Here is a 19,749-nt window from a genome sequence, read left to right on the forward strand (position 1 = left end):
ATCAATTCTTCAGCGCTCAGCTTTCTTCACAGTCCAACTCTCACATCCATACATGACCACTGGAAAAACCATAGCCTTGACTAGACGGACCTTTGTTGGCAAAGTAATGTCTCTGCTTTTTAATATGTTATCTAGGTTGGTCAGAACTTTCTTCCAGGGAGCAAGCGTCTTTTAATTTCATGGCTACAATGACCATCTGCAGTGATTTGGAGCCCAAAAACTAAAGTCAGCCACTGTTTCCCCATCTATTTCCCATGAAGTGATGGGACCAGATGCCATGATCTTTGTTTTCTGAATGTTGAGCTTTAAGCCATCTTTTTCACTCTCCTTTTTCACTTTCATCAAGAGGCTTTTTAGTTCCTCTTCACTTTCTGACATAAGGGTGGTGTCATCTGCATATCTGAGGTTATTGATATTTCTCCCAGCAATCTTAATTCCAGCTTGTGCTTCTTCCAGCCCAGCGTTTCTCATGATGAACCAGTCTGTTGTTGTTCCATGTCCAGTTCTAACGGTTGCTTCCTGACCTGCATATAAGTTTCTCAAGAGGAAGATCAGGTGGTCTGGTATTCCCATCTCTTTCGAAATTTTCCACAGTTTATTGTGATCCACACAGTCAAAGGCTTTGGCATAGTCAGTAAAGCAGAAATAGATGTTTTTCTGAAACTCTCTTCGTTTTTCCATGATCCAGCAGATGTTGGCAATTTGATCTCTGGTTCCTCTGCCTTTCCTAAAACCAGCTTGAACATCTGGAAGTTCATGGTTCACATATTGCTGAAGCCTGGCTTGGAGAATTTTGAGCATTACTTTACTAGCATATGAGATGAGTACAATTTTGTGGTAGTTTGAGCATTCTTTGGCATTGCCTTTCTTTGGGATTGGAATGAAAACTGACCTTTTCCAGTCCTGTGGCCACTGCTGAGTTTTCCAAATTTGCTGGCATATTGAGTGCAGCACTTTCACAGCATCATCTTTTAGGATTTGAAATAGCTCAACTGGAATTCCATCACCTCCACTGGCTTTGTTCGTAGTGATGCTTTCTAAGTTCCACTTGACTTCACATTCCAGGCTATCTGGCTCTAGGTGAGTGATCACACCATCGTGACTATCTGGGTCATGAAGATCTTTTTTGTACAGTTCTTCTGTGTATTCTTGCCACCTCTTCTTAATATCTTCTGCTTCTGTTAGGTCCATACCATTTCTGTCCTTTATTGAGCCCATCTTTGCATGAAATGTTCCCTGTGTATCTCTAATTTTTTTGAAGAGATCTCTAGTCTTTCCCATTCTATTGTTTTCCTCTATTTCTTTGCATTGATCTCTGAGGAAGGCTTTCTTATCTCTTCTTGCTGTTCTTTGGAACTCTGCATTCAGATGCTTATATCTTTCCTTTTCTCCTTTGCTTTTCACTTCTCTTCTTTTCACAGCTATTTTTAAGGCCTCCCTAGACAGCCATTTTGCTTTTTTGCATTTCTTTTTCTTGGGGATGGTCTTGATCCCTGTCTCCTGTACAATGTCGCAAACCTCCGTCCATAGTTATCAGGCACTCTGTCTATCAGACTGGTCCCTTAAATCTATTTCTCACTTCCACTGTATAATCATAAGGGATTTGGTTTGTACAGGCATTGTTTAAATGCTTTTTTATATTTTATTAAAATGATTTCCTTCAATTATATTAAGTGTTCAGCTACTAAGCTACAGTTTGAAGACATAGAGGGAATACGCTATAGAAAATTTTAAGTTGTCTTGAGTTTTTAATGATACCAGATCAGGTCACTTGGCAAAATATCAAAAAAGTATCAGGAATTTATGTAACTCTTTTAACCTATATCATGCTAGGGAAAGATTAAATCAATGAATTTAAATCACTTAGAACAGTATTCTTTGCATTGAATCATCATTCAGTGTTACCTATTTTTATTTGCTAGATCATATTTTATTATAGATTTGGCTTTAATTTTAATGTTGTATTTCAGATACACAGATGACCAACTGAATGTTTCCCAGGTTGCAGACCTGCATCTCTTCACTGATGCTCTTTCATCATTTCTGCATCAGTTCCCTACTAATGCTTTAAAATAGATAGTGTGATACACTGGATATTTGACCTGACCAAGCCTGTCATGTATTTAAAATACCTTCACTTATCCTTCATTCTTATTGGATGGTTTGGCAGAGAATAAAATTGTAGGTTCAAAATCATTTTTTCTCTGAATTTTTAGGGAGTTTCTCCATTACGTTCAGCTTTCAACATTGCTGTTTGAAAGTTCAAAACCATTGAATTCCTGATCTCTTATATGTGACCTTTTGCCCCTTTCTATGAAAGTTTACAGAATGGTTTTGTTGACTCAATTGTTGTGAAATTTTATTATAATGTATCTTTATGGGTCTTTTCTTATTCACTGTGCTGGGTATTACTGAATCTTTTCAGTCTGAAAATTTCCTTGAAATGTTTGGTTGTTGGTATCATCCTCTGTCTTTTCTACATCTATAATCATTAGTTATCAGTTTTCTTGTTTTCCTATTACCTGGCCGTTTTGCTCACTTTTAGGGTTATTTTCTTAACTTTTTCCTATAGCTGTTGTATTGAGGTTTTTGATTTTCTTATATCTTAATTTTTTGAAGTACTTCTCTTATTTTTTTATTTTTTTGGTACAGACCATGTTGAAGTCTTTATTGTGTTTGTTACAGTATTGCTTCTGTTTTATGTTTCAGTTTTTTGGCTGAGAGGCATGTGAGATCTTAGCTTCCTGACCAGGGATCGAACCTGCACCCTCTGTATTGGAAGGCAAAGTCTCAACTACTAGACTGCCAGGAAAGTCCCTTGCACTTTTTATTGTCAGGAAGAAAAATTTTAAGGTGGTGTCTTGTTCTTATTTCAAGAATATGATGGCATGATTAAGTTTTCATGTCATTACATGGTCCTTTTCAAGTTACTTTAAATTTGACTATGTTAATTTTTTTCTTTCATATTACAGGTTTTCTTTAAAATATCTGGTGACTCTTAACTGGCTATTTATGTTTTAGAGTAGATACTTAAAAGACAACTGAAATCTCTATACATGTCATTTTGCAATAAGGAATTCATGCACTGAGCCACAGTCAGCTCCCGGTTTTGTTTTTCCTGACAGTATACAGCTTCTCTGTCTTTGGCTGCAAAGAATATAATCAGTCTGATTTCAGTATTGACCATCTGGTGATGTCCATGTGTAGAGTCTTCTCTTGTGTTGTTGGAAGACGGTATTTGCTATGACCAGTGCAGTCTCTTGGCAAAACTCTGTTAGCCTTTGCCCTGCTTCATTTTGTACTCCAAGGCCAAATTTGCCTGTTACTCCAGGTATCTGTAGACTTCTTGCTTTTCCATTCCAGCCCCCTATAATGAAAAGGACATCTTTTTGAGGTGTTAGTTCTAGAAGGTCTTGTAAGTCTTCATAGAACCGTTCACCTTTAGCTTCTTCAGCATTACTGGTCGGCGCACAGACTTGGATTACTGTGATATTGAATGGTTGTCTTGGAAACAAACAGAGATCATTCTGTCATTTTTGAGATTGCACCCAAGTAATGCATCTTGGACTTTTTTGTTGACTATGAGGGCTACTCCATTTCTTCTAAGGGATTCTTGCAAACAGTAGTAGATATAATGGTCATCTGAATTAAATTTGCCCATTCCTCCTTACTGTAAAATTCAGATTTAAATTGAAGAAAGTAGAGAAAACCACTAGACCACTCAGGTATGACCTATATCAAATCCCTTATGATTATACAGTGGAAGTGACAAATAGATTCAAGGGATTAGATCTGATAGACAGAGTGCCTGAAGAACTATGGATGGAGGTTCCTGACATTGTAGAGGAAGAGTTTCCAAAACCATCCCCAAGAAGAAGAAATGCAAAAAGGCAAAATAGTTGTCTGAGGAGGCCTTACAAATAGCTGAGAAAGGAAGAGAAGCTAAAGGTAAAGGAGAAAAGAAAAGATACACCCATTTGAATGCAGATTTCCAGCGAAAACCAAGGATAGATAAGAAGGGCTTCCTCAGTGATCTGTGCAAAGAAACAGAGGAAAACAATAGAATGGGAAAGACTAGAGATCTCTTTAAGACAATTAGAGATACCAAGGGAACATTTCAAAGATGGGCACAGTAAAGGATGTATTAAATGTTAGGTCTGTATGCACCTGACAGAGGCAGATGTTAAGAAGAGGTACAAGAATACACAGAAGAACTGTACAGTAAAGATCTTCATGACAAAGGAGGCGAGAATATACACTGGGGCAAAGACAGCCTCTTCAATAAATGGTGCTGGGAAAACTGGACAGCTACACGTAAAAGAAGGAAATTAGAACACTTCCTAACACCATACACAAAGATAAACTCAAAGTGCATTAAAGACCTAAATGCAAGACCAGAAACACTCTTAGAGGAAAACAGAGGCAGAACACTCGATGACATAAATCAAAGCAAGATCCTCTATGACCCACCTCCTAGAGTAACATGTAAAAACAAAAGTAAACAAATGGGACCTGATTAAACTTAAAAGCTTTTGCACAGCAAAGCAAACTATATACAAGGTGAAAAGACATCCCTCAGAATGGGAGAAAACAATAGCAAATGGAACAACTGACAAAGGATTAATTTCCAAAATATACTAGCAGCTCATACAACTCAATACCAGGAACACAAACAACGCAATCAAAAAGTGGGGAAAAGACCTAAACAGACATTTCTCTAAAGAAGACATACAGATGGCTAACGAACACATGAAAAGATGCTCGACATTGCTTATTAGAGAAATGCAAGTCCATTTAACATTCTTTGTAAAGCTAGTTTGGTGGTACTGAATTCTCTTAAATTTTGCTTGTCTGAAAAGCTTTTGATTTCTCCATCAATTTTGAATGAGATCCTTGCTGGGTACAGTAATCTTGGTTGTAGGTTTTTCCCTTTCAGTACTTTAAATATATCCTGCCATTCCCTTCTGACCTGCAGAGTTTCTGCTGAAAGATCAGCTGTTAAGCATATGGGGTTTCCCTTGTATGTTACTGTTGCTTCTCCCTTGCTGCTTTTAATATTCTTTCTTTGTGTTTAGCCTTTGTTCGTTTGATTAGTGTGTGTTTTGGTGTGTTTCTGCTTGGGTTTGTCCTGTATGGGACTCTTTGTGCCTCTTGGACTTGATTGATTATTTCCTTTTCCATGTTGGGGAAATTTTCAACTGTAATCTCTTCAAAAATTTTCTCATACCCTTTCTTCTTCTCGTCTTCTGGGACCCCTATTATTCGAAAGCTGGTGCATTTGATATTGTCCCAGAGGTCTCTGAAACTGTCCTCAGTTCTTTTCATTCTTTTTACTTTATTCTGCTCTTCAAAGTTATTTCCACCATTTTATCTTCCAGCTCACTGATTGATTCTTCTGCTTCAGATATTCTGCTGTTGATTCCTTCTAGAGTATTTTTAATTTCAGTAATTGTGTTGTTTGTCTCTGCATGTTTATTCTGTAATTCTTCTAGATCTTTTTAAATTGATTCCTGAATTTTATCCATTTTGCTTTCCAGGTTTTTGATCATCTTTACTGTTATTATTCTGAATTCTTTTTCAGGTAGTTTGCCTATTTCCTCTTCATTTATTTGGACTTCTGTGTTTCTAGTTTGTTCCTTCATTTATGTAGTATTTCTCTGCCTTTTCATTTTTTTTTTTAAACTTATGTGTTTGAGGTCTCCTTTTCCCAGGCTTCAAGGTTGAATTCTTTCTTCCTTTTTGATTTCTCCCCTCTAAAATTGATCCAGTGGTTTGTGTAAGTTTCTCACAGGGTGAGATTTGTGCTGCGTTTTTGTTTTTCCTCTGATGGGAAAGGCTGAGTGAGGTGGTAATCCTGTCTGCCGATGATTGGGTTTGTAGTTTTGTTTTGTTTGTTGTTTAGATGAGGCATCCTACATGGGGTGCTACTGGTGGTTGGGTGATGCTGGGTCTTGTATTATAGTGGTTTCCTTTGTATGAGTTCTCACTATTTGATACCCGCCTAGGGTTAATTCTCTGGTAGTATAGGGTCTTGGAGTCAGTGCTCCCACTGCAGAGGCTCAGGGCTTGATCTCTGGTCAGGAACGAAGATTCCACAAGTGATTTGTTATGGCATTAAGTGAAGAAGTGAAGTCGCTCAGTCGTGTCTGACTCTTTGCGACCCCATGGACTGTAGCCCACCAGGCTGCTCCATCCATGGAATTTTCTAGGCAAGAGTACTGGAGTGGGTTGCCATTTCCTTCTCCAGGGGATCTTCCCAACCCAAGGATCGAACCCAGGTCTCCCACATTGTGGGCAAACAAATATCCAAAAACAAGAAACCAAAGATGAACCCCAGACAAATGGCAGTTACAAAATCAGGCAAATAATATCTAAAATAATGGAATATGCACATATACATAAACGCCCATGAGCAAAGTCAAAACAGTTCAACAAAAATAAAGTATAATAGATTGACCCGGTTAACAAACGAAGTTAAAAAAATTATATTTACCAGTTAAGAACAAAACTAACTAAAACACAAACTGAAAAACAAAACTAAAGCAAGGTGCCAAGTGAGGAATAAAGCAATGAAAACAAAACTAACAAATATGTTGACAGGAAAGGAAAGAAAAGAAAGAAAGAATAGATATGCAAATTAAATAGAAGTAGATAAAGACGATTTACCTATATTAAAAAATTAACTGCAAGGGGAACAGAACAGTAGGAAAAGCAAAGAAAGGAATAAATGTAGAAAAATAATAATCGTTTAAAAAAATTAAAAAGGGGGGGAAAAATTCCCCAGAACTGCAAAAGCCTGATAAAGAGGCAGAGGTTTATAATACCAATAAAAAATGTGACTGAGAAAAAAAGGAAAAAACTTGGTTAGATTTCGTAGTGCCAATTAAATTGACAACTACAACTGGCGGGGGGGAGGGGGGCGGCAGCAGGGAGAAGGAAAAATCCAAAAGAATCTACAGAACAAGTCAAAACATAAAAATAATAAATGTTTTTCCTGAGTCACTGCTGTCAGAGTCCTTTCCCCAGCTGGGAGTCCCAGTCCACCTCACCTCCCTAGGATGCCCTCCAACACTGTGCTGAGCTCTGGACCTGCTGTGGGTGCAGCTCAGATTCTAATCTGCTCCTACTCTGTGTTCTTGCCTCCAGTGTCCACAGCTATCAGAACTAGTGCTTTTTCTTTTGTGGGAGCTCTCAGTGACCTTTTATATATTCCACAGACACAGAGTCTGCCTAGTGATCGTGTGGATTTAATCTGCAGCTTGTACAGCTGGTGGTAGGGTTTTGGGTCTTCTTCCTTAGCCACACTGCCCCTGGATTTCAATTGTGGTTTTATTTTCACCTCTGCACGTGGGTCGTCCATTGGCGTTTGCTCCTGAGGCTGCCCTGGAGGACTTGGGTTTGCCTCTCTGAGGGCCAGGTGTGGAGGTGGCGCAGCTGCTGGGGTTGTAGGAGTTCTGGCAGCACCAGGTACTTAGGGAAGTTGGCAGCTAGGGCAGCAGGACATATATAGTGCTCTAGAAGGGTGTGGCAACCAGTATTGGCCAATACGCTCCAGTATTCTTGCCTGGAGAACCCCTCTCTGACAGAGAAGCCTGGCAGGCCACAGTCCACAGGGTTACAACGAAGCAGACGCTACCGAAGCAAACCTGTGAGCAAAGGCACCAGACGTTTTTGCCTGTGGCAGCTCTGCCCCAGTGAGTGTTGAGCGTGAAGGTGGCGCAGCTGCTTGGCTTGCGCGGGCCCTGGCGGCGCCAAGTGTGCAGGGACATGACTGCCTCTGTCACAGGAGTTATGGCCCCATTAGAGTCTTTTTTCAAGCCTCTTGTAGCTGGCCATCAGAAGGCCTCTTTGGCCAGTTTTTCTCCATAGCTCCACCCATTCAGGCACTTAGAGGGCTCCCTTGCCTGGGGTCCTTTTCTGTTGTTCAGTGCATCAGGCACATAGAGGGGCCCCCGCCTGGGGTCCTACAGTATAAATCAGTGTATCAGGCATTTGATGGGCCAGTTTCTCTATTGTTCAGCTGCCAGTGTTGGTGTGGGGGGATAGAGGCTATGGTGATGGCTCCACCCCCTGTGCATGACTCAGCAGGATCGCCTTGCTTCCATGGCTGCCCAGCTTTCCTTCACAGGCATTTCCCACCATAGTCTCCTCCCTCACATCCCACTCTCCGCAATCAACAGCAGCCCTCCTCCTGGGATTGCTCCACAATCCCTAAACTCCAGCTCCCAGCCACTGCAGCATCTAGGGTATGTATGGCTGTGGCAAGGACTGTCTGATTCCAGGGTATGTATGGCAGCAGCAAGGACTGTCTGATTCTCATTCCATTAAGGCTGCCACAGATCAGCTGTTTCACTCTCAGCCTTACATGTTTCTCCTCTGACTCAGCAAGTTGCCCCTGTGTGGGGATCGGACCCCTGCTTCAGTTCCGCCACCCCTGAGGGCAGGTCCAGTCCTACTCACACTTCTGTTTTCCCACTGGTTCCTTCGTCCTACTGAGTTTTGCACGGGTCTATATATTCTTTTCTGCTGGTCAGGTACTCCTGTCCATTCTCAGCTGGTGTTCTGCATGCTCTTCTGTGTCTGAAGGTTTATTCCTGATGTATCCATGGAGAAAGATGTATTCCACATCCACCTACTCCTCTGCCATCTTCTTCCTCCCCCTGGATTATATCTTTAAGTAGATAATGTACCAAGGATGTGTGGATACTAAGTCCTTTGCATATTTGAGAATGTCTTCCTGTTACATGGATTTTTGAATGACAATTTGCTGAATATTTAAGTCTATGGGCATGTTTTTCCCCTCAAAAATTTGGGAGTTTTGCACCATTTCTTTGACATACAAGGATACACAGGAGAAAGCTGCCTAATAATTTTTTCCTTGTATTTATGCCTGTTTTTTTCCATTTAACATGCTTGGTTTGTCCTGGATACTTAGAGTTTTGTTTTGTTTTGTTTTGCTGTAAGTGAAGTTCAGAATCTCTCAACACTGCCCCATCTATTTATATTACATTTTTCTTGGTTGTATGTGAGACCTTTAAATATTTTGATGCATGGCCTTCATTTCAGTGCATTTTCCTTTATATCTTTGACTTTGTTTTCGGTTTCATTTGTTATATTCTCTTTTGAGAAATAAGTTCTCTGTTGGCTCTTCCTTTCCTATCTTTTATAGCTCTCAGTTTCTCCATAATTGCTTCAATCCCTTCAGTCTCTAAAAAACTACAAAATAGTCCTAGTTAGCTTAAGATTTTCTTTTTTGTAGAGTAAGCATTCAGGTCTGTGCTTTTCCCTTGTCTTTTGCATCCTGTGTTTATAAATTTTTTCCCACTACAAGGTTTTATGTAAGTTCCTTATATTTCTGCTTTTTCATTTTTAAATAGAATCAATTCCAGGTAGCTTTGCTTAAAAATTATGTAGATGAAAATCTCTCTTTACCTTGTGTGTGTGTGTGCTCAGTTGCATCTGACTCTCTGTGACCCCGAGGACTGTAGCCCGCCAGGCTCCTCTGTCCTTGCGTTTCTCCAGGCAAGAATAGTGGAGTGGGTTACCATTTCCTACTCCAGGGGATCTTCCTGACGCAGGAATTGAACCTGCATCTCCTGTATCTCCTGCATTGGCAGGCAGATTCTTTACTACTGCGCCACTTGGGAAGCCCTTTATTACCTTTTACGTATAGATAATTGTTTTATTGCACCATTTGGATCTTTCCTTTAAATTTTGAGCTAGAGATCTGTGCTGCTGCTGGCTGACAGCTTCTGTTTCTAGTCATTTAGTTACCTGAGAGAGGTAAATTGGGGGACTGGGACCTTGGACAGCTGCAACTAGGAACTTTGTCTCTGACTTTTTAATTTTTTTTTTTAAGACTCTAGGCAGTAGAGGGGCCTTACCAGATTGAAGGCATGTCGTTCAAATTTGTTGTTGCTTTCCATTCTGTCAGGATTAATAGTTCACCTTAAGAAGAGGCTGGGTTTGTTTTATGGGTCAGAATATTTTTCTCTGCATAGTTACCTTTGATCTATAGTGACTGGACATCATTTTACATTCTCATCAGCAGTATATAGTGATCTAGCTTTTCCACATCACCAACGTTTGATGGTATCACTGCTTTTTATTTTAGGCATCCTTGTGGGTAAGTAGAGATATCTCATTGTGGTTTTAATTTGCATTTTTCCTCCTGCTAAATGAAGTTGAACATTTTCTCATGTGCTTGTCATCTGTACATCCTCTTCAGTGAACTGTCTGTTCATGTCCTTTGCCTATTTTCTGACTAGATTGTTTATTTATTTATTTATTTATTTGCTGTTTTAGGATTTTTTTAATATATTTTAAATGCTAGTTCTTTGTTAGTTATGTGATTTGTAAGTATTTTCTTCCAGTTTGTAGCTTATCTTTTCATTCTTTGAGTAGGGTCTTTTACAGAGCAAAAGTTTATCAATTTTTCCCTTTTATGAATTGTGCCTTTGGAGTCAAGTCTAAGAACTCTTTGCCTAGCTCTCAATCTCAAAGATTTTTCTTCTGCAACTATAAAAATTTTTCTCATGAAACTATAAAAATTTTATAGTTGCATGTTTTACATTTAAGTCCATGTTTTACATTTGTGGTTTATTGGTGGTTTAGTTGCTCAGTTGTGTCCGACTCTTGCGACCCCATGTACTGTGGCCCGCCAGTCTCTTCTGTCCGTGGAATTCCTGGGGAAGAGTACTGGAGTGGCTTGCCATTTCCTTCTCTAGGGGATCTTCCCGACCCAGGGATTGAACTCGGTTCTCCTGCACTGCAGGCAGATTCTTTACCAACTGAGCTACCAGGGAAAGCTGCATGTTTTACATTTAAGTCCATAATCCATTTTGATTTCATTTTTATGTGATATATGAGATTTGGGTCAGGGTTTAATTTTTGCCTAGAAATATCCAGCACCATTTATCAAAAAGTTTATCTTTTCTCTATTTAGTTGCTTTTTGTATCTTTGTCAAATGTAAGTTGAGCATATTTAGGTTGTCTGTTTCTGGTTCTCTCTATTCTATTCCATTGATAGATCCACAAGTCTGTCCCTCCACCAGTACTGTAAAATTGATTTCAGTCCTTCCTTACTTGTTTTTAGTAGCTTTATGATGTCTTGAATTCAGGTTGACTGATTCCTCCTACTGTGAGAATCAGAGGGAGAATCAGAGAAAACATGAAAGTTTCAAATATAGCACCTCACATATAGTGTATTCACAAGTATTTATAATTGTGTCACTATATAAGATTCATCCCAGCTTTACAAGGAAAGTGTTTGGGGGGGAAAGTTTTTGAAAATCATTTTAATGTGGTTTGAAGGGAGAAATATGTTTTGAATATGTAAATGACACAAGTAAATATGATAATCCAGAACAGATTTATAAATACTAGACTGACAACCCTAGCAAGATATGATATAAAGTACTAAAATTAAAAAAACAAACAAACACTGAAAGTCTAGGATTTTAGGGACTTTATTATGAATTTCACCGACTTTCTTAAAGCCTTAAGAACTGGAGGAAGGATTTTCTCATGTAATAAAGGGCTTTGAAGTCTTGGTGAGAAGGACATTAGTGACCAATGGAGTGACTGAAAAGCAAGCATAGGAAAAGAGGAGCATTTATCTACAAGGATAAAAGATCAGTCTGCCCTCAGTTTCAGCACCAATGGGAAGACCATGAGTGATTTTTACAGAGTTTTAAGAAGAGAGACTGTACTCGGTCAAGTTGTACTTCATGTATAAAGGCAGTAATAAACATTCTCCAGCCTGCAGATGTTTAGAATATAGCACCAATGAGTGCCATTGTAAAAACTACTTGCTGAAACCCAGCCAACAAAAATGTGATATTAATGAAGAACTCACCTTTAGAGCAGCTGTGATAAAAGAACTATTAATGAGCATAGAATCCAATTTAAAATATATTTAAGATCAAGCAGTCATGGGAATTCCAGTGTAATTTATAGAATATAATCTATGTAAATTTTACAAAATAAAAGTAGTTCACAAAAACTGATTGCATTGGAAGTGTGTGTGTGTGTGTGTGTGTATGCTGATTTACACATTGCCAAAGCAAGAAATCAATCTAAATTTGAACTGTGTATTAAAAATAAGGCCTCAGATTGCTTTATGTTTTTCATAATCTTTCTCTTTACTGGGATTGTTTAGAGGAGGGAGGTCACATCATACATGTTTAGCTGATGTTCAAAGTTAATTTAGATTCATTTAATTTTCCTTTTATTCTATAAATTCAAATCTAATTTAACATGTTAAATCTTTAAAGTAACATGACTAATATAATCCCAATTCTGTAAAATTATAGTACAGTGGTTAAGAGTCTGAACTCTTGTTTCCGATTGCTAGTATGACCCAGGGAAGCTTACTAATCTCTGTGTGTCTGAGTTCATCTGTAAAATGGGATTAATAGTCCCTAGTTCATGATTTGTAGGTGATCTATATAAAGCTGTTATCAGTACAGGGCTCAAATGTTAGGTATAATTACCTGTTCCTTTCATCTCTGTTATTCATAAAGATGTTATTCATGTGTGTAAGGGTACTCACCAAGTGTTAATGGTAATTGTTTCTAAGTGATGGGATTTGGGGCAGTTTCTTTCTCAGGTAGTTCTGTGTTTGCTTGATTTTTTTTTTTTTTAAACCAGTAAAGAGCACAAAACTGTTCCTTAAAAAATGAAACTGAATTTCAGTTGTTCCAGCACTTTTGCATCTAAAATCTATATTTTTTAAGTCTCCTCAAATGATTCTGATTATGCATCAGATTTGGAAAGTGATTGGCATTGATAATTTCCCTGCACTGTGTTCTGTTTAGTATATATTGAAGCCCCTAGAAAGTGTGGTTTGAGTAAGCTATGTCTTCCTCCAGTGTGGTCTACTTCAGCACTCTTGTCAAGAATCTGAAGAGACGAGGGTGATGATTTTGGCCAAAAATTGGAGTGAGGCTTGGGGTACATTCCACTGACATGAAATAGCTCTTTTATGCCAGGAACAGGAAAGAAAAGTGAAGGTATACAGAAATTTAGTCATAAGACAGGAGCCCTTGAAAGGAAATGGGCTAAAAGCAGTAGGGATAAGTCAACCCGTGCCGGCTGAAACTTCTCTAGACAGGAAAGGGTAAGACTATGTCAGGCATCAAACAGCATCACAAAATATTTTAAAGTTAAAAACAAATTTCATAAAATCAAGAAGTTAACTTTCCTTCCATTCACCCCAGAACAGGTGTCTTTCTAAAAAAGTGCCACCTCAACTAAGAAAACCCTGTCTATAACATGTCACTAGCTTTCTACAAATAATACAACCTCCATGCTTCCAAAGTAGGCTTGTTTTGAAGCACAGAATCTTGGGAAATGGTTGGGTAACAGGTTAGTATTCATGCTTACTGGAGCTCGATCAGCACTTCCTTCACTTCAGATAGTTGCTGTGATGATAGAAATAAGAATTTTCTCTGGCCCTGCAGTCCTTACGTCCTCTTCTCAGTCACAGTGCTTCCTGTCTGAGTGTTACTATTATTGAATACCATTGTAACTATTGCTTTCCTGTACCTGGAGTGGTAGACTCTGCAGCCGTGGAAATTTCAATTGGATTTTTTCCCTTCTGAGGCTGTGACGTAATTATATTTGGTGTTAAGACAAGGAAAGTCACAGCCAGTACAAAAAGAAGAAAAAGTCAAAACTACTGTGTTAGAAGACAGAGTGTCAGTGGGAGAATCAGATAACGTGGGGACTTGCTTGCAGTGTGACTCCTAGTCGATGTCTTGGCTTCTTAAGTGTCTGCTAGTGTTACCTCAGTAGCTTTCCTCCTGGTTCACCACTTCAGTATTACCCTGCCAGTCTTTCTATATTTACCATAAGAAATTTGGAGTTACGATACCTTTCACTTACTTCTCTCAGCTTGTTTTCAATTCATGGTGCTTTCAAATCACTAACCTCAATTGTAGGTCAGGTGTTAATGCACACTCCACATAATAGCAAACAGAATTGAACAGACGTTTTAATATGTAATCTCAGACCAAGATTCTGGCTACAGCAAAGTCTAAAGAACAGGGCTTCAAATAATCTAGAAAATTTTAGAGTTTCAAAAAGAAGCACTTAAAGCAGGAAAGGTATTTTTCCTGAAATAGTAGATTACACCTCTTGAAATCTGAATGGAGATAAAGACAGCAGGAAGGAGAATTTGAGGGCCCTGGCCCTCAGGGAAAACAGCAGGAAGACTGGACAAACTGATTTCTGCTTTCCTCTGGGAAATTAAATGGGGGAGTTGAGCAGGACATCTGTACTCATCTATACTTTATTCCCCATGAACTTAAAGTTACAGGTAAGATAAAGCAAAAGAAGTAAACAAGTGCCTGCTAGTTTCATATTGGTAATTTCCATCTCTGATATTGAGCAACTGTCTTCTCTACCTCCCCTTAGTGTCATTCTTTGCAAATTGGAATTACTATTCAAAAGAGGGCCTGAGATACAAGATAGAGAATAAGCATAGTATAGACCCAGGAATCAAACCAGGGTCTCCTGCATTGCAGGCAGATTCTTTACCATCTGAGCTATCAGGGAAGCCCATTGGAATAAAGATTTCCATATCAAACATACATACAGTAAATATGTATTAAATTGGATAAAACAAAAGGTCATATGAAAATATTTTTATATAAAGCTTTTCCTAATAAATATTAATATAGAAAAATATGTAAATCATAAATGCAGAATTTAATATCTTGAAGACAACATCATGTAGCCACTACTCATTTGTTTTATCTGATTATAAAATACTTTCTTTTTATAGGTGTTTGAATAACATATCTTTTCCCATCCTTTGCTCTTAACTTTCTGTATGTATTTAATGTATGTCTCTTGTAAGCAGTGTATACTTGGGTTTATTTTTCTTCTAGACTGGTAGGTAATCTTTATCTTTGAATTCGAATCTTAGTCTTTTTACGGTTAATGCCATTGCCAATAAACTTGTGTTTAAGTCAGTTATATTACTATTTGTTTTCTTTCTGTCTCATTTATTTTTATCCATTTCTTCCTTTTTTCTTGCCTTGAAAATACCTTTGATTAAAGTATTAATCATTAAGTGTTGTTTTATTTTTTTCTGTTAGAGTTTTACTTACATATTTTTACTTTTTTTTAATGATTACAATAGTCCTTCTTTTATACTCTCCTAGTCTTTTACAGTCTGATATTAGCATTTTTACACAACAAAATGATTTTAGAACACTTAAACTCCTTGTAGCCTCACAATTTTTGTGCCAGTTTTATCATTTATTGTAATGATAATAGTAACAATGTCTTGTGGGAACATTTTAATGTTTTATCTAGCCAATGTTCATTTGGATTTACTTAGCAATATATATATGGAATCCCAGGTGACACTAGTGGTAAAAAAAAAAAACCTACCTGCCGAAACGGGAGATGCATAAGAAACCTAGGTTCGATTCCTGAGTTGGGAAGATCCCCTGGAAAAAGGCATGACACGCCACTCCAGTATTCTTGCCTGGAGAATCCCATGGAGAGAGGAGCCTAGTTGGCTACAGCACGTAGGGTTGCAAACAGTCGCATACGCATCAATACATACAGTAACTTTTTATGGTTTACCCTTCCTTCTTACAATTCTGAATTTTCATCTAAAATTCTTTTCTTTCTGCCTGAAGTACTCCTTTTAGTATTTCTTTTAAGAATAAAGCTGATTTTTGTTTTTTAATCTTTTTCAGGTTTATTTTTGAAGGCTATTTTTGCTAGATATAGAATGCTTTCTTTGTCTTTGATTTTTGGCAGTTTTGCTGTGGTTTATCTTGGTATCATTTTCTTTGTAGGGGTGTGTGTGTGTGTGTGTGTGTGTGTGTGTGTGTTTTATGGAGCCTCCTGAATCTGAGAGTTGGTAGTCTTTTGTCTGTTTTGGGAAATGTTCAGTCATTTGTTCTTCACATGCTCTTTCTCATCAATCAGTTATCTTTTTTTCTTCAAAGATCCCAGTTAGCACATATGTTAGACCTTTTTACTCTGTTTCTTATGTTTCTTTTGCTCAGTTCTTTACTGACCATCTTTGTCTCTTTTTGTACTTTAGTCTGTGTAATTTCTTCTGACCTGGCTTTCGACTTACTCATTTTTCTCTTTATCTGTGTTTTTTCTATACCTTCTATCTTTGTCTTGTCATTTAACTTATTGACTAACTAAAAGTTATTAGTAGGAAAATCTCTTACCTAAGTCTCCTGTGGGTCTGTTTCTATTTCCTACTATTTTCTGTCTTCATTCAAGGTTTTAAAAATTTATAAAAATTTATCACTATAAAAAATTATAGTGATAATTTGAAGTTCTCCATGATTTTTTACTTCTCCAGAAGACTTTTATGTTTTGCAGTTAGGCTAGGGCCAGATCACCCTAATCCGTCAGTGGTTAAGATGATTCCAACTTGGCTTCAATCCTGGTGAAAGTTGGCCTAATTTCTGCTCCATCCTTGTTCCTAGATTGTGGCTTTTCAGGGTCCAAATAAAAGCCTGGGTGTTTTCCAGAACCTCTTCTCTTAGGCAGATGTTGGGCTCAGTTTTTTCCTTACCTTCTTTGCCTTAGCTCTTCTTTTCTCTGTCAGAGTCAGTGGTTGTCTTGAGGAATGAAGCCACGCTAGATGTCCAGCCCTCCTTTCTTGGCTTCTTTCTATTTCCAGATCTTGCCTCCCCCAGCCCCCTGCAATTCTCACGGCCTTGATATCTTAGCACTGTCAGCAGATTTATATCTTTTTACATTTTGTTCAGTTTTGCTGGTTGTACTTAGGTTTAGTTTTTAAAAACCTAGCTGTTCTGGAAATATAACCACATGAAGTTGTTTGTTGTTCCAGTGGTGATCATTGGTTTGTTTATTTTATAAAATATTTCAAAACAATTTTTATTTTGATGGTCATATTTCCCAGACCCCTGCCTTCACTACACACATCCATTGTCCTGTGCTGTTAGTGGGGAGTGGGTAAAGAGTCTGAAAAACGCAGTGGGAAGAGCGCTGACTTTTTAAGCAGACGGACTTGGGTTCAAGTCATAGCTTTTATCGATTGTGTCAGCCTGTGCGAGTTAGGTTTTTAAATGTTTCTGTTTTCTTTTTTAACGTTACTTATTCATTTTATGGCTGTTCTGGGTCTTTCTTGCTGCGTGAGGGCTTTCTCTGGTTGTGTTGAGTGGGGTCTCCTTTCTCGTTGTGGTGCATGGACTTCTCGTGGTGGTGGCTTCTCTTGTTGCAGAGCACAAACGCTGGGGTGTGCATGCTCCGGTACTTGCCGCACATAGGCTCGCTCAGTAGCTGTGGTGTGCAGGCTTCAGCAGCTGTGGCCCCTGGGCTTAGATGCCTTGAGGCATGTGGGATCTTCCCAGACCAGGCGTGGAACTTGTGTCCTCTGCATTAGCAGGCAGATTCTTAACCACCGGACCACCAGGGAAGTCCCAAATTTCTGTTCCTGTTCTCTTGTCTGCACAGTGGTCACAGTGAGAATGAAGAGTGAAATTAAAACTTTTTTCAAGTGGAATGAAGTGTGGACTGCATCTGGCATGTGATCAATGCTTAGCAAACATTTAAAAATATTATCTTGGGGAGTTGGAAACTATAGATTTAGGACTGTTCTCATAGGAATTTATAAGTTCAACATGTAGTGATTATTAGCAAACCCTTAAAATGGACCCGTTTGGTTGTCAGGCAGTTCAGCAGGCATTTATCCAGCAGCCACTGTTCCCAGGCACCCTCCTTAATCCTAGTGATATGTGGAAGCTGTTCAGGGTCTTGCAGTCCAGTGGGATAACAGTGAACACCCTCAGCAGTGAGCAGAGGGCGGCCGCATCCAGCGTTGCAGTGAGCCCCAGGCATTGGGGCACAGGGGTTGGCAACCTTTGTCTTTAAAGGGCTAGATGAGGCTTTGTGGGATGAACTGCCGCTGCTGCCGCTACTCAGCTTTGCTGTTGTAGAGCAGAAGCAGCCGTTCTCCAGATTGGGCCTGGGTATGTTCCAGTTAAACTTCATTTACAAAATCAGGTGGCAGATAGGTTTGGCCTGAAGGTCCTGAAACAGTGCTGACTCTAGCCTTCACAAGCTAAGACTGTTTCTTATATTTTTAAAGGTGGTTTAAAAAGGAAGAAAGATAATATACAAAAGACCATCTGTGGTCCACAAATCCTTAAGTATTTTATTTCTTATTCTTTATAGAAAAAAATTGCTGACCCCTTATTAGAGTATATAGAGGAAAAAAGTATATATAAGTACTTTGATAGCAAAGAAAGAAAAAGAATGTGGCAGTCTGGCTTGGATCCATGGAGGATCTTGGTGAGAAGAATAGATAATTCTGTGTGCAAATAGAGACATATTTACCTGTGTCCCCCCCAACAATGATCCTCCTAGTAGCTACTCATTTATTTTATCGAACTGTCCATAATGTGTGTTTCAACAGCAAATAGAGGGATGAAAGTTAAATACTCTTAGAAATGTTCTCCTTGTAAAGGAATTATCATTCCAAGATCAGGAAGATCTCCTGGAGAAGGAAATGGCAACCCACTCTAGTATCCTTGCCTGAGAAATGCTATGAACAGAGGAGCCTGGTGGGTTACAGTTCTGCTGCTGCTAAGTCACTTCAGTCGTGTCCAACTTTTGCGACCCATGGACTGTAGCCCGCCAGCCTCCTCTGTCCATGGGATTCTCCAGGCAAGAACTCTGAAGTGAATTGTCACGCCCTCCTCAGGGGATCTTCCCGATGCAGGGATCAAACCTGCGTCTCTTCTGTCTCCTGCATCGGCAGGCAGGTTCTTTACCACCAGCGCCACCACAGTCCATAGGGTTGCAAAGCATTAGATGTGCCTTAGCAACTAAAACGATAACATCAGTAACATAGCTAACAGTTACCAGTCCTCTTGGTATGTGTATTACTTTATAATTTATAACACCGTAATAATTTGTTTCTTACAGAGATACATTTTCGGGAAATGGCCTCTAAATCTTGGCTGAATATTTTAACCTTCCTTTGTGGATCAGCAGTCGGATTTGTTTTATGCTCTCAGCTACTTAGTATTTTGTTCGAAGAACAGAAGGACATCCAGCCTAGTATTCTTCATAATGATCCTCACGCTAGGCATTCAGATGACAATGAACAGAATCATCTAGAAGGACAGATGAACTTCGATGCAGATGCCAGCCAACATAAAGGTGTGGTTTACTGTATTAAGGAGTAAATAGAAACTGTATTTTTCAATATGTTTAAGTGTTGAGAGAATTAGAAAAAGTTGCTTACATGAATCTTGTTATATCACTGTATCTTTTGATGGAAATGAGCTTAACTCCAGATATTAAATGACAATTCTTGGTTTGCCTCAGGAGAAAGAAATTACTAAAACCCAGATTTATTTAGGATGTAAGATATTAATTTTGAATTTATTTTTAAATAGTTCAGAAAATATAACTTGGAGAAAAGCAAAACTTTCAGATTAGATTTAGTTCTAAAACTTTTAATTTTGTTTTCATGGTTCATATCTGTGTCTGGTTTTTTCTGTTACCTTGTTTTAGTCTTGTTTTTTGCTTAGTGTTGTTTTCCTAGAGAAACTCAAGAGGTATATATAAATTTTGATTTACTGTTTATCAGTGTCTGACATAACTAGTCTTTTCTCCTTTTGAGAGGCATAAAACTCTTAGGGAAGTAGAAACCAGGCGTGTGTTACATCGATATGACGTGACTTCACTTTCCCCTGGTCCTCTGCCTCCGACCAGGTGTTCCCAACCGTGTCC

General features: G+C 38.7%; 1 protein-coding gene across 3 annotated transcripts in view; it reads left to right on the forward strand.

Moving 5' to 3' along the window:
* Positions 1-19,749, forward strand: part of C1GALT1 (core 1 synthase, glycoprotein-N-acetylgalactosamine 3-beta-galactosyltransferase 1) — a 44,397-nt gene that overhangs the window by 13,227 nt on the left and 11,421 nt on the right. For all 3 annotated transcript variants that reach the window (XM_024990828.2, NM_001076160.2, XM_015468149.3), the window contains one exon: positions 18,937-19,173. In XM_024990828.2, the coding sequence (XP_024846596.1) occupies positions 18,954-19,173 (220 nt within the window). In that variant the 5' untranslated portion in view covers positions 18,937-18,953. The remainder of the gene's footprint in view (positions 1-18,936; positions 19,174-19,749) is intronic.

Source organism: Bos taurus, chromosome 4 (assembly GCF_002263795.3).
Source record: "Bos taurus isolate L1 Dominette 01449 registration number 42190680 breed Hereford chromosome 4, ARS-UCD2.0, whole genome shotgun sequence".
Lineage (NCBI taxonomy): Eukaryota > Metazoa > Chordata > Mammalia > Artiodactyla > Bovidae > Bos > Bos taurus.